This window comes from Salmo salar, chromosome 05, assembly GCF_965601325.2.
Source record: "Salmo salar chromosome 05, fSalSal1, whole genome shotgun sequence".
Taxonomy (NCBI): domain Eukaryota; kingdom Metazoa; phylum Chordata; class Actinopteri; order Salmoniformes; family Salmonidae; genus Salmo; species Salmo salar.
The window spans coordinates 6,220,614-6,236,424 of NC_138295.1; the positions used below are offsets into that span (position 1 = coordinate 6,220,614).

General features: G+C 48.7%; 1 protein-coding gene across 3 annotated transcripts in view; it reads right to left on the reverse strand.

The window, feature by feature from the left end:
- Positions 1-10,276: 10,276 nt before the first annotated feature.
- Positions 10,277-15,811, reverse strand: part of LOC106604157 (uncharacterized) — a 53,619-nt gene continuing 48,084 nt past the window's right edge. For all 3 annotated transcript variants that reach the window (XM_045717826.2, XM_045717828.2, XM_045717827.2), the window contains one exon: positions 10,277-15,221. In XM_045717826.2, coding sequence (XP_045573782.1) covers positions 14,271-15,221 — 951 coding nt within the window. In that variant the 3' untranslated portion in view covers positions 10,277-14,270. The remainder of the gene's footprint in view (positions 15,222-15,811) is intronic.

Consider the following 15,811-nt stretch of genomic DNA (forward strand, 5'->3'; position numbering starts at 1 on the left):
CTCCATACAGCCCAGTCCCCTCCATACAGTCCAGTCCCCTCCATACAGTCCAGTCCCCTACATACAGTCCAGTCCCCTACATACAGCCCAGTCCCTACATACAGTCCAGTCCCCTCCATACAGTCCAGTCCCCTCCATACAGTCCAGTCCCTCCATACAGTCCAGTCCCTACATACAGTCCAGTCCCCTCCATGCAGCCCAGTCCCTACATACAGTCCAGTCCCTACATACAGTCCAGTCCCCTCCATGCAGCCCAGTCCCTACATACAGTCCAGTCCCTCCATACAGCCCAGTCCCCTCCATACAGTCCAGTCCCTACATACAGTCCAGTCCCTACATACAGCCCAGTCCCTACATACAGCCCAGTCCCTACATACAGTCCAGTCCCCTCCATACAGCCCAGTCCCTACATACAGTCCAGTCCCCTCCATGCAGCCCAGTCCCTACATACAGTCCAGTCCCTACATACAGTCCAGTCCCCTCCATGCAGCCCAGTCCCTACATACAGTCCAGTCCCTCCATACAGCCCAGTCCCCTCCATACAGTCCAGTCCCTACATACAGTCCAGTCCCTACATACAGCCCAGTCCCTACATACAGCCCAGTCCCTACATACAGTCCAGTCCCCTACATACAGTCCAGTCCCTACATACAGCCCAGTCCCTACATACAGTCCAGTCCCCTACATACAGTCCAGTCCCTACATACAGTCCAGTCCCTACATAGAGTCCAGTCCCCTACATACAGCCCAGTCCCTCCATACAGCCCAGTCCCCTCCATGCAGTCCAGTCCCTCCATACAGTCCAGTCCCCTCCATACAGCCCAGTCCCTACATACAGTCCAGTCCCTACATACAGCCCAGTCCCTACATACAGTCCAGTCCCCTCCATGCAGTCCAGTCCCTCCATACAGTCCAGTCCCCTCCATACAGCCCAGTCCCTACATACAGTCCAGTCCCTACATACAGCCCAGTCCCCTCCATACAGCCCAGTCCCTACATACAGTCCAGTCCCCTCCATACAGCCCAGTCCCCTCCATACAGTCCAGTCCCTACATACAGTCCAGTCCCTACATACAGTCCAGTCCCTACATACAGTCCAGTCCCCTCCATACAGCCCAGTCCCTACATACAGTCCAGTCCCTCCATGCAGTCCAGTACCTACATACAGCCCAGTCCCTACATACAGTCCAGTCCCTCCATGCAGTCCAGTCCCTACATACAGCCCAGTCCCCTACATACAGCCCAGTCCCTACATACAGTCCAGTCCCCTCCATGCAGCCCAGTCCCCTCCATACAGTCCAGTCCCTACATACAGTCCAGTCCCTACATACAGCCCAGTCCCTACATACAGTCCAGTCCCCTCCATACAGCCCAGTCCCTACATACAGTCCAGTCCCCTCCATACAGCCCAGTCCCCACCATGCAGTCCAGTCCCTACATACAGTCCAGTCCCTCCATGCAGTCCAGTCCCTACATACAGCCCAGTCCCTACATACAGTCCAGTCCCTCCATACAGCCCAGTCCCCTCCATACAGCCCAGTCCCTCCATGCAGCCCAGTCCCTCCATGCAGCCCAGTCCCTACATACAGCCCAGTCCCTCCATACAGCCCAGTCCCCTACATACAGCCCAGTCCCTACATACAGCCCAGTCCCCTACATACAGCCCAGTCCCCCCTACATACAGCCCAGTCCCCTACATACAGCCCAGTCCCTACATACAGCCCAGTCCCTACATACAGCCCAGTCCCCTACATACAGTCCAGTCCCCTACATACAGTCCAGTCCCTACATACAGCCCAGTCCCCCTACATACAGTCCAGTCCCTACATACAGCCCAGTCCCCTACATACAGTCCAGTCCCTACATACAGCCCAGTCCCCCCTCCATGCAGCCCAGTCCCTACATGCAGCCCAGTCCCCTACATACAGCCCAGTCCCCTACATACAGCCCAGTCCCTACATACAGCCCAGTCCCTCCATACAGCCCAGTCCCTCCATACAGCCCAGTCCCCTACATTCAGTCCAGTCCCCTCCATACAGCCCAGTCCCCTACATACAGTCCAGTCCCTACATACAGCCCAGTCCCCTACATGCAGCCCAGTCCCCTACATACAGCCCAGTCCCTCCATACAGCCCAGTCCCTACATACAGTCCAGTCCCCTACATACAGTCCAGTCCCTACATACAGTCCAGTCCCCTACATACAGTCCAGTCCCCTACATACAGCCCAGTCCCTACATGCAGCCCAGTCCCCTACATACAGCCCAGTCCCCTACATACAGCCCAGTCCCTACATACAGCCCAGTCCCTACATACAGCCCAGTCCCTACATGCAGTCCAGTCCCTACATACAGTCCAGTCCCTCCATGCAGTCCAGTCCCTACATACAGCCCAGTCCCTACATACAGTCCAGTCCCTCCATACAGCCCAGTCCCCTCCATACAGCCCAGTCCCTCCATGCAGCCCAGTCCCTACATACAGCCCAGTCCCTACATACAGCCCAGTCCCTACATACAGCCCAGTCCCTACATACAGCCCAGTCCCTACATACAGTCCAGTCCCTCCATACAGCCCAGTCCCCTACATAAAGCCCAGTCCCTACATACAGCCCAGTCCCCTACATACAGCCCAGTCCCCCCTACATACAGCCCAGTCCCCTACATACAGCCCAGTCCCTACATACAGCCCAGTCCCTACATACAGCCCAGTCCCCTACATACAGTCCAGTCCCCTACATACAGTCCAGTCCCTACATACAGCCCAGTCCCCCCTACATACAGTCCAGTCCCTACATACAGCCCAGTCCCCTACATACAGTCCAGTCCCTACATACAGCCCAGTCCCCCCTCCATGCAGCCCAGTCCCTACATGCAGCCCAGTCCCCTACATACAGCCCAGTCCCCTACATACAGCCCAGTCCCTACATACAGCCCAGTCCCTCCATACAGCCCAGTCCCTCCATACAGCCCAGTCCCCTACATACAGCCCAGTCCCCTCCATACAGCCCAGTCCCCTACATACAGTCCAGTCCCTACATACAGCCCAGTCCCCTACATGCAGCCCAGTCCCCTACATACAGCCCAGTCCCTCCATACAGCCCAGTCCCTACATACAGTCCAGTCCCCTACATACAGTCCAGTCCCTACATACAGTCCAGTCCCCTACATACAGTCCAGTCCCCTACATACAGCCCAGTCCCTACATGCAGCCCAGTCCCCTACATACAGCCCAGTCCCCTACATACAGCCCAGTCCCTACATACAGCCCAGTCCCTACATACAGCCCAGTCCCTACATGCAGTCCAGTCCCTACATACAGTCCAGTCCCTCCATGCAGTCCAGTCCCTACATACAGCCCAGTCCCTACATACAGTCCAGTCCCTCCATACAGCCCAGTCCCCTCCATACAGCCCAGTCCCTCCATGCAGCCCAGTCCCTACATACAGCCCAGTCCCTACATACAGCCCAGTCCCTACATACAGCCCAGTCCCTACATACAGCCCAGTCCCTACATACAGTCCAGTCCCTCCATACAGCCCAGTCCCCTACATACAGCCCAGTCCCTACATACAGCCCAGTCCCCTACATACAGCCCAGTCCCCCCTACATACAGCCCAGTCCCCTACATACAGCCCAGTCCCTACATACAGCCCAGTCCCTACATACAGCCCAGTCCCCTACATACAGTCCAGTCCCCTACATACAGTCCAGTCCCTACATACAGCCCAGTCCCCCCTACATACAGTCCAGTCCCTACATACAGCCCAGTCCCCTACATACAGTCCAGTCCCTACATACAGCCCAGTCCCCCCTCCATGCAGCCCAGTCCCTACATGCAGCCCAGTCCCCTACATACAGCCCAGTCCCCTACATACAGCCCAGTCCCTACATACAGCCCAGTCCCTCCATACAGCCCAGTCCCTCCATACAGCCCAGTCCCCTACATACAGTCCAGTCCCCTCCATACAGCCCAGTCCCCTACATACAGTCCAGTCCCTACATACAGCCCAGTCACCTACATGCAGCCCAGTCCCCTACATACAGCCAAGTCCCTCCATACAGCCCAGTCCCTACATACAGTCCAGTCCCCTACATACAGTCCAGTCCCTACATACAGTCCAGTCCCTCCATACAGCCCAGTCCCCTACATACAGCCCAGTCCCTACATACAGCCCAGTCCCCTACATACAGCCCAGTCCCCCCTACATACAGCCCAGTCCCCCCTACATACAGCCCAGTCCCTACATACAGCCCAGTCCCTACATACAGCCCAGTCCCCTACATACAGTCCAGTCCCCTACATACAGTCCAGTCCCTACATACAGCCCAGTCCCCCCTACATACAGTCCAGTCCCTACATGCAGCCCAGTCCCTACATACAGTCCAGTCCCTACATACAGCCCAGTCCCCCCTCCATGCAGCCCAGTCCCTACATGCAGCCCAGTCCCCTACATACAGCCCAGTCCCCTACATACAGCCCAGTCCCTACATACAGCCCAGTCCCTCCATACAGCCCAGTCCCTCCATACAGCCCAGTCCCCTACATACAGTCCAGTCCCCTCCATACAGCCCAGTCCCCTACATACAGTCCAGTCCCTACATACAGCCCAGTCCCCTACATGCAGCCCAGTCCCCTACATACAGCCCAGTCCCTCCATACAGCCCAGTCCCTACATACAGTCCAGTCCCCTACATACAGCCCAGTCCCTACATACAGTCCAGTCCCCTACATACAGTCCAGTCCCCTACATACAGCCCAGTCCCTACATGCAGCCCAGTCCCCTACATACAGCCCAGTCCCCTACATACAGCCCAGTCCCTACATACAGCCCAGTCCCTACATACAGCCCAGTCCCTACATGCAGCCCAGTCCCCTACATACAGTCCAGTCCCTCCATACAGTCCAGTCCCCTACATACAGTCCAGTCCCTCCATACAGTCCAGTCCTCTACATACAGTCCAGTCCCCTACATACAGTCCAGTCCCCTACATACAGTCCAGTCCCTCCATACAGTCCAGTCCCCTACATACAGTCCAGTCCCCTACATACAGTCCAGTCCCTCCATGCAGCCCAGTCCCTCCATGCAGCCCAGTCCCTCCATGCAGCCCAGTCCCTCCATGCAGCCCAGTCCCCTACATGCAGCCCAGTCCCTCCATGCAGCCCAGTCCCCTACATTCAGCCCAGTCCCCTACATGCAGCCCAGTCCCTACATACAGCCCAGTCCCTCCATGCAGCCCAGTCCCTCCATGCAGCCCAGTCCCTAAATACAGCCCAGTCCCTACATACAGCCCAGTCTCTCCATGCAGCCCAGTCCCTACATGCAGCCCAGTCCCTCCATGCAGCCCAGTCCCCTACATTCAGCCCAGTCCCCTACATGCAGCCCAGTCCCCTACATACAGCCCAGTCCCTCCATGCAGCCCAGTCCCTAAATACAGCCCAGTCCCTACATACAGCCCAGTCCCTACATACAGCCCAGTCCCTCCATGCAGCCCAGTCCCTCCATGCAGCCCAGTCCCTACATACAGCCCAGTCCCTACATACAGCCCAGTCCCTCCATGCAGCCCAGTCCCTAAATACAGCCCAGTCCCTACATACAGCCCAGTCCCTACATACAGCCCAGTCTCTCCATGCAGCCCAGTCCCTCCATACAGCCCAGTCCCTACATACAGCCCAGTCTCTCCATGCAGCCCAGTCTCTCCATGCAGCCCAGTCCCTCCATGCAGTCCAGTCCCTACATACAGTCCAGTCCCTCCATACAGTCCAGTCCCTACATCTTGACAACAAAATAGGTAAAGCGGTTCACCAGGTGCTTTTCAACTTCATCTGGAAAAATCGTGCACATTATATTATGAAATCTGTCGTTATGAACACGTGTGAATATGGTGGCCTACATTTTTTTGTTGTTGATTTTCCTACTTTGAATAATACTTTTAAGATAAATTGGGCTAAACATTTCTTAAAGCATCCAACTTCAATTTGAAATTTCATCCCTCAATATATCTTCTCCCGTTTTGGTGACTTCAATTTTATGTTACTTTGTAACGTTTAATATATAAACATAATCTTTTCCCCGCATAGGTAGTTCATTTGGAACAATAAGGATATTTTGTATAGATTTTTTTTTTGTTAAGAACTGGTTTAATTATCATATCCTGCTGGTGAGTCAACTTTTTACTGCAGAAGGATTGTTACTCAATGATGAGGAATTTGTATCTCGTTACAATATCCCTGTTACACCTAGAGAGTTCACCATAGTCTTTGATGCTATTCCATCTAGTCCTATCATGTTGTTTAGAGGTGTAGCCAGACCTCACTAGTTGTACAACTATTGCATCCCTTCTCTCACTTTCTTGACTTACTCTCGCTTAATCCAGTTGACTCTCCAATAGGAAAAATATGTTTCTCCTTGTTCCCTCAGAACAACAGATGTATACGTGCTTTATTTCAAAGGGATATTGTATCCATTTCTTATGTCACAACTTACTGGAATATATTTGTCAATAATATCTGTTGGGGGGGGGGGGGGGGGGGAGTCTAGTTATTACCACACAAATACCTGCTTGTTAACAAGGTCAAAGAGGTGTCGTTCAGAATGATCCATAAGTATGACCCTGCGAATAATTACCTGAAGAAACTCAAAAAATACATGAACATTAACTGTACTTTTTTGTGTTGAGCATCAAGAAACAGATTTGCATTTATTTTGACATTGTCTACATGTAAAGAAATTATGGAAAGATATTCATAGTTTTATAATTATTAATATTCTTGATGACTTTTTTCTTTTTTTTAAATCTTTTTTTTTTATGGGAGAATGTGCTGCTCTGTTTCCTTAACCATAATAAAGATAAAGAAAAACAATTTTACCTCATAAATCTAATTGTGCTAATGGCAAAATGTAATATTCATAAATGTAAATTCACTAATAAAAAAACACTCTTTCGTGTTTTCATTAAGGAATCCGAGCAGTACATTAAGAACATTCAACATTCTTCTAATGAGAAAGCTGTTAAAACAATCAATATGTCTGTATCCTCTAAGGGCTTTGTATAATCTATAATTTGTTGTAACCCCCCCCCCCCTTGCATATTTTATCATTGTCTGTTTGTATACTTTTTGTAAGTGTACTGGTTTTTCTGCAATAAAAAAAGCAGTTTCAACTAAAAAAAAAAAGACCTGTCCATGTCTGACCTGTGCTGTGCTGCCACCCGGTGTTATGTTAGATTACTACAGGGGAAGATACTGGTCATTAAAACTCCCCTCTTTAGTCCTACAGGTGGCAGTCTATGCATGGCTGTGAATCACCAATAATTCTCCTCCTTCATTTACATTTGTATAGCTGCCACAATATGTAGGCTACTTCAGCGGACGTGCTGTTCACCGGATGTGCTACCTGTCCCAGACCTGCTGTTTTCAACTCTCTAGAGACAGCAAGAGCGGTAGAGATACTCCGAATGATCGGCTATGAAAAGCCAACTGACATTTACTGCTGAGGTGCTGACCTGTTGCACCCTCGACAACTACTGTGATTATTATTATCTATGAACATTTGAACATCTTGGCCATGTTCTGTTATAATCTCCACCTGCACAGCCAGAAGAGAACTGGCCACCCCTCATAGCCTGGTTCCTCTCTAGGTTTCTTCCTAGGTTCTGGCCTTTCTAGGGAGTTTTTCCTAGCCACATGCATTGCTTGCTGTTTGGGGTTTTAGGCTGGGTTTCTGTACAGCACTTTGAGATATCAGCTGATGTAAGAAGGGCTTTATAAATACATTTGATTTGATGATTCAGTATCTTATAACAAATAGATATCAATCGATCAGTATCCCCAAGATGATGTGTAACTACTGTCTGTCTATGTCTCTCAAGCTGAACCTCGGCAAGACGGAGCTGCTCTTCCTCCCGGGGAAGGACTGCCCGTTCCATGATCTCACCATCACGGTTGACAACTCCCTTGTGTCCTCCTCCCAGAGTGCTAAGAACCTTGGCGTGATCCTGGACAACACCCTGTCGTTCTCCACTAACATCAAGGCGGTGACCCGATCCTGTAGGTTCATGCTCTACAACATTCGCAGAGTACGACCCTGCCTCACACAGGAAGCGGCGCAGGTCCTAATCCAGGCACTTGTCATCTCCCGTCTGGATTACTGCAACTCGCTGTTGGCTGGGCTCCCTGCCTGTGCCATTAAACCCCTACAACTCATCCAGAACGCCGCAGCCCGTCTGGTGTTCAACCTTCCCAAGTTCTCTCACGTCACCCCGCTCCTCCGCTCTCTCCACTGGCTTCCAGTTGAAGCTCGCATCCGCTACAAGACCATGGTGATTGCCTACGGAGCTGTGAAGGGAACGGCACCTCCATACCTTCAGGCTCTGATCAGGCCCTACACCCAAACAAGGGCACTGCGTTCATCCACCACTGGCCTGCTGGCCCCCCTACCTCTGAGGAAGCACAGTTCCCGCTCAGCCCAGTCAAAACTGTTCGCTGCTCTGGCACCCCAATGGTGGACCAAGCTCCCTCACGACGCCAGGACAGCGGAGTCAATCACCACCTTCCGGAGACACCTAAAACCCCACCTCTTTAAGGAATACCTAGGATAGGATAAAGTAATCCTTCTAACCCCCCCCCCCCCCCTTAAAAGATTTAGATGCACTATTGTAAAGTGGTTGTTCCACTGGATATCATAAGGTGAATGCACCATTTTGTAAGTCGCTAAATGACTTAAATGTAAAATGTAAATGTATGTTCTCAGGACAAAATTAATTATCAAAATAGATGTGAATAAAGCTAGTAGATATTTAACTCTTGAATCAATATAGTTGGTTGTCATGTTGTGAGATGGAGAGAAGTGCGTCCCAAATGACACTCCCTATTCCCTATATAGTGCACTACTTTTCACCAGATACCTATGGGTATTTAGGGAATAGGGAGTGTCATTTAAGATGCAGACAAGAGTATCTCTTACAGACACCAGGCGGATGGCTGGAGGGGCACAGAAAGCCCAGAGGTCTGCCTGACAGGCTTGTGTTTGCTTGTTAGCTGCTATCTGTATTGATTTTTTCTCTTGGTGGCTGCTGGTTTGCTGCATTAAATGATTCTGAGTTAGTATGTCGAAATATAATCCTTTCCCCCTGTCATGTACTATATAAAAACAAAAAAAACTATGAGCGAGGGTAAGAACCAAGGCAACCTGAGTAGCATAATGTATGATGACAAAACACCGTGAATTTAGGTATTCTATGATTAGCCTGTACAAAATGTACATAGTCTTCTTTCTGTTGTAATATCCTAGATTAGCCTCAACAACATCTACATAGGCCCTCTGCTAATGTGTTGTGGGCCACAGCTTCCACGTTACCTAGGCCCTTCTTACTGTTGTAATATTCCAGATTAGCCTCTACAACATTTACCTAGGCCCTTCTTACCGTTGTAATATCCCAGATTAGCCTCTACAACATTTACCTAGGCCCTTCTTACCGTTGTAATATCCCAGATTAGCCTCTACAACATTTACCTAGGCCCTTCTTACCGTTGTAATATCCCAGATTAGCCTCTACAACATTTACCTAGGCCCTTCTTACTGTTGTAATATCCCAGATTAGCCTCTACAACATTTACCTAGGCCCTTCTTACTGTTGTAATATTCCAGATTAGCCTCTACAACTTCTACAGTACATAGGCCCTTCTTACTGTTGTAATATCCCAGATTAGCCTCTACAACATTTACCTAGGCCCTTCTTACTGTTGTAATATCCCAGATTAGCCTCTACAATATTTACCTAGGCCCTTCTTACTGTTGTAATATCCCAGATTAGCCTCTACAACATTTACCTAGGCCCTTCTTACTGTTGTAATATCCCAGATTAGCCTCTACAACATTTACCTAGGCCCTTCTTACTGTTGTAATATCCCAGATTAGCCTCTACAACTTCTACAGTACATAGGCCCTTCTTACTGTTGTAATATCCCAGATTAGCCTCTACAACATTTACCTAGGCCCTTCTTACTGTTGTAATATCCCAGATTAGCCTCTACAACTTCTACAGTACATAGGCCCTTCTTACTGTTGTAATATCCCAGATTAGCCTCTACAACTTCTACAGTACATAGGCCCTTCTTACTGTTGTAATATCCCAGATTAGCCTCTACAACTTCTACAGTACATAGGCCCTTCTTACTGTTGTAATATCCCAGATTAGCCTCTACGAGGCCCTTCTTACCGTTGTAATGTAACTGAAGTGTATTGTGACCTTAAATGAAAAGAGACCACATACACCACATTGATATAATTAGTGTCATCACTTTTATTTTGTTTTGTGTTCAGCTATTTAAATAACCCAGAATTTAAGGAAGGGCACATGAGACATATTTTTGATACACACATGTTGTTGTTAGTCATATTATCAATAAAACTTGTCCATTTTTTTCAACCTCAATAAATCTTCCCCTCTTGTTTTTTTAATTTAATTAGGCAAGACAGTAAAAACAAATTCTTATTTACAATGACGGGCCTAGGAACAGTGGGTTATAACTGCCTTGTTCAAGGGGCAGAACGACAGATTTTTACCTTGTCAGCTCAGGGATTCGATCTAGCAACCTGTTACAGTTACTGACCTAACGCTCTAACCACTAGGCTACCTGCCGCCCCCAATGTATTGTTAAAATACATGAAGAACTAATTACAATCAACACTTGGGACTGGGACATTAGCCATCCTGTGTTGATGGGCAGGTTGGACTCACAGAGGAAGGGGGGGGGGGGGGGGTTACTCGAGACTGATCCCTACAGTGGTAACATCTGAAATACCACCCTATCACTATAGTGTGTTGTTGATATACCGATGATTTCTACCATTCGGTAGCATTTGGAAGTTTTTTTTTTTCTTTCTCGCATTTCACTTTTTTCTTGTTGTGAATGTTCTGACAACAACACTCCGCTGTGAGACAAGGGGGTAGAAGAAAAACAACCAGCTAAATGTGTTTACACATAGTGAATAGGATGCCATTTAAGACGCAGCCATGACAGTGAGGTTATTCCTGCTTACCCAAGGTGCCAAGTCACCATAATACCAGCTGTCCCCGGTCAGTCAAGAGATTTGTCAGGGTTGTATTCATTAGGGTACACTGTAGCAAAATGCTGTGCAAAAGGAAAACAAATCCTTATTGGACAAGCTCAGGTAGTACCTTCTTGTTTCTATCCTTTTTCTTCTGTTTTTGGTGTCTAATGAATACAGCCCACACGTGACTAGTCAGTAATCTGCTGATGCAGCGGTCACAATAGACTCCTATGTGTTTAAGGGAGAAGGATAGAACCATTCCTGTATTTCCTGTGGTCCTGTTCTGTTTGTGATCCGCTACAGGGCCGGAGGGAGAGATGTGGGATGAGGTCGGTGGCCTCGGTGACCCCCCCCCCCCCCCCCCCCCCCCCCCCCGCCTGGAAATACAATGCCTCCAGAGGGTTGAAGTGCAACGGTTACATTAACTGATCATTGTTTTTTTACTGTATAACATATAAAAGCCTATTATAGTGTGTTCAGTGTGTGGCGGCGGTCTCTAACTGTTACTATGCAGATTATGGAGAAAGAGTGTGTTTTCTGTGTGAATGACACCTGTTTCAGCCAATCAAGGTTAGTCCGCAATACTGTGTGCCAATAGGAATATGGAAGTGCAAAATCAAGTGAAACTTGATCAAATACAAAAAAACTAAAGCAAACTGTGCATTTAGAGTATTGTATGCGCAATACAGGGCCTTGCTTCAGCAAGAGTTTGGTCATTTTAATAAAAACCTACTCCTATCGTCCGACCCCGACCTCGACCCCAACCTCGACCCCAACCTCGACCCCAACATCGACCCCAACATCGACCCCAACCTCGACCCCAACCTCGACCCCAACACCGACCCCAACCTCGACCCCAACTTCGACCCCGACCTCGATCCCAACATCGACCCCAACCTCGACCCCAATCTCGACCCCAACCTCGATCCCAACCTCGACCCCAACCTCGACCCCAACATCGACCCCGACCTCGACCCCGACCTCGACCTCGATCCCAACATCGACCCCGACCTCGATCCCGATCTCGATCCCGACCCTCGACCCCGACCTCAATCCCGACCTCGACATCGACCCCAACCTCGATCCCAACCTCGATCCCAACCTCGACCCCAACCTCGACCCCAACCTCGACCCCAACCTCGATCCCAACCTCGACCCCAACCTCGATCCCAACCTCGACCTCGACCCCAACCTAACCTCTGACTGCAGCCTACTCTCAACCAATGGAATGACTCATTTATTCCTCTTTCCTATTGGCTACCTTGATCGTCATCGTCGTGGTACACACAGATGTTTGTCTCTACAACATTAGTGACAACAACCCCCCTTTCGTTTCCTATATATCTCTCAGAATGTAGTATTTTCTACATGCTCTATTTGATGTCCCCAGCCATTGTTAGTTTGTTGTTTGTGCCCGGACAGTAGACATATCAGTATTAGAAACGGTAACATTGTGTCCCATTGGTTAACATATAAAACCATACATAAACTTTCTCCAAAAAGGTCAACCCTGCCTTTTGTCTGTCTCTGTCTCTCTTCTACCTCTCTACCTGCCAATCTCTACATTCATTTGAAACAAAGCAGTACATAAAACAACATACAGTAACTGTATATACAGTACATAGAGGGGATAGATGCATTATTGCACTGCGATAGGTAAAGAAGCTTTGTTTTCTTCCGCCCCCTGTTCATAAAAAAAAAAGGATATACTGTACTGTAGTGTAAATCTTGGACCATTTGTGATGTTATCAACACCACAATAACGCCAATGTTCCTTGATTCTTTGCATAGTAAGGTTATGGATAGGTAACTACATTGTAACCAGAGCCGTATTTATAAAATGTCAATGTAAATACATGGCTCTGACTGTACCCATTGTATCTCTACGTACTCATTCAGAGTGAAGAGTAATAGTCCGTTTTTCTGTTTTAGCTAATCTAATAACTATCACGTCAACTTTCAAAGGGATTTGTTTGATGAAAGCATAGTCCGGTAAGCTATATTATTATATTACAAAACTCCTATACCTACCTCCCTGTAGACACTACTACTACAGAACTAAAACTGACACATCGATACTCCAGATGCGTCCTAAATGGCGCTCTGTTTCCAAATGGCACCCTATTCCCTATTTTTAGTGCACTACTTTTGACCAGGGCCCATAAGGCTCGGGTGTAAAGTAGTGCACTGTAGAGAATAGGGTGCCATTTAAAATACAGTCTCTCTCTCTCTCTCTCTCCCCAGTTTGACCTGTGTCAGACCTGCAAACATCATGTCAACCTATGGTTTAACTGCATTTTTTTTTCTACTCCAATGTATACCCAGCAACATTAAAAATACAAAATAACTGCAAAAGCATATCTACGACACAACATTATCAATGTCTTACGTGGGGGAGGAAAAGTGTAACACTGTTTTGAAAACACTGCATCATTCCAGATATTCTCTTTGGTATTTTTCTTCTAGCCTGTATACTTTTTTCTTTGGTTACAAATTAGAATAAACAAAAAACTTTTTTTTTTAGAGTAAACATAAGTAAGCTACTGTAATAATTTGATTATTCAAGGAACTCTTGTCAAAGTCAAATGCAAGTAAGCTAGTTTTACATTTCAGCAATGCCTGATTACAACAACACATTTTGTTTTTCAATTACAAGGTCCATATCAAAAGTTGAAAACAAGTCGCTTTGGATTTAAGAATCCCTTCAATTTCCTTTTTTTTTTTTTTTGCAATAAATGTATAACGGGTTTTATAAGATTTAAGAATGAGAGGAAGAGACAACAGTGAATTGTCATCTTCAATCTCCTCTCGGTAATCCCGCTGTTGAGCTAGCTCTGAGCTTGATGGTCCTGGACTCATCTATAGCCAGCCAGAGAAATCAGTGGGTTTTAGTGGACTTTACAATCACCAGACAGGTTGCTTCTATGTCCCAGCTGCGTTGTAAGGGCATCAGGTTCTTTACTGTGTGGTCAACATTATTGTCCCTTATTCCAAAGCAACAAACACACAAGGTCAGTTCCTTTCAAAGTCATTTCCATATTTCCCCTGTTAGGCTAGCGCTGAGCTGGCCCTCCATCTAGATGCTCCTATAGGTCCAATGAAATTAAGAATTGCCCAAAACCCACCAGTCCCTTTATCAATGTCCTGTTTTTTTTCTTCTTTCTCCTATTTCACAAGCTCAATGGTCCTTTCTCCTGACCTTCTCTCCCCGGCTCCCCCTACAGGTCGGTGCCAAAACTGCCCCTCTTCACCCTCAGGCTGCCGCCCCAGCCCCGGGGACTGGTGTTGTGGGTACGCTGCAGTCCTGGAGACCTCAGCCCAGAGTCCTCCGACTCCACCGAAGCATCCGAGTCAGTGAGGGACCTGGTGTTGTAGAGCCTTACTGGGGACCGGATCACTCCTGTAGGGGTGGGAGGTGGGCTGGCGAAGGGGGGGGACTGGCACCCCATGGCCCTGGACTGGTAGGGGCTGAATGGGGGTTTGGAGCTGCTGCTACTGTGGTCATAGCCCTGGTGGTGCTGGTGGGTAGTGATGCCACCTAGTGGGGAGATTGGGAGATTGTGGCCGCTCAGAGCACCTGGGGACGGGCTGTTTTTACGTTTGGCCGCGTTGATGATGTTCTTGGCTAACAGGCGATGGTTTGCCTTGGAGTTGTTGGGGCTAGGGCTGACAATGGGAGACTGGCATCTGGAACCCCAGGGAGGGGACAGGGGTGAGGGGGAGAGAGGAGAGGTAATGGTGCCTTGGTGAGAGGGTCTGGAAGAGGAAGAGTTGGAGATGATGGTGGAGAAAGGCTTGGTTGTCTGGTTGATGTTAGGGGATTGACAGCGGGACCCCCAGGGAGATACAGGCGATATAGGTGAGGTGGTAGTGGATGGTTTAGGCCTGGATAAAGAGGCTGTGGAGAAGGGTTTGGTGGTCTGGTTGACCACCGCGGGGGACTGGCACCTCGTCTCCCAGGGTGGGGAAACAGGGGAGGTGGGTGTGGAGGTGCCCTGGTGGGGGGGCCTGGAAGAGGAGGAGGTGGTGATGGTGGTCTGGGGGGTAGGGAGCCGGACCCCACTGGGAGTGGGGTGTCCCTCTGGGCTGCTGAACCGACGGGTGAACTGGGGTGTCCTGGTGGGAGTGGGGGTGGTGTGGGTCGGAGTTGGAGGCGACTCCTTCCTCGTCTGTGGAGAGAGAGTAAAGAATATAAAGACGTGAATGTACAGAGACATGAATATAAGACACCATGATACTGTTAAACTAGGGTAGAGAGACATGAATGTGAGGCACCGTGATACTGTTAAACTAGGGTAGAGAGACATGAATGTGAGGCACCGTGATACTGTTAAACTAGGGTAGAGAGACATGAATGTGAGGCACCGTGATACTGTTAAACTAGGGTAGAGAGACATGAATGTGAGGTAAGCTAAAGGCCTTCTATGCTCGCTTCGAGGCAAACAACACTGAAGCATCTATGAGAGCATCAGTTGTTACGGATGACTGTGTGACCACGCTCTCCGTAGCCGATGTGAGAAAGAGCTTTAAATAAGTCAACATTCACAAGGCCGCAGGGCCAGACGGACTACCACGACGTGTACTCAGAGCATGCAAGTGTCTTCACTGACATTTTCAACCTCTCCCTGTCTGAGTCGGTAATACCTACATGTTTCAAGCAGACCACCATAGTCCCTGTGCCCAAGAACGCCAAAGTAACCTGTCTAAATGACTATCGCCCCCATAGCACTCACATCTGTAGCCATGAAATACTTTTAAA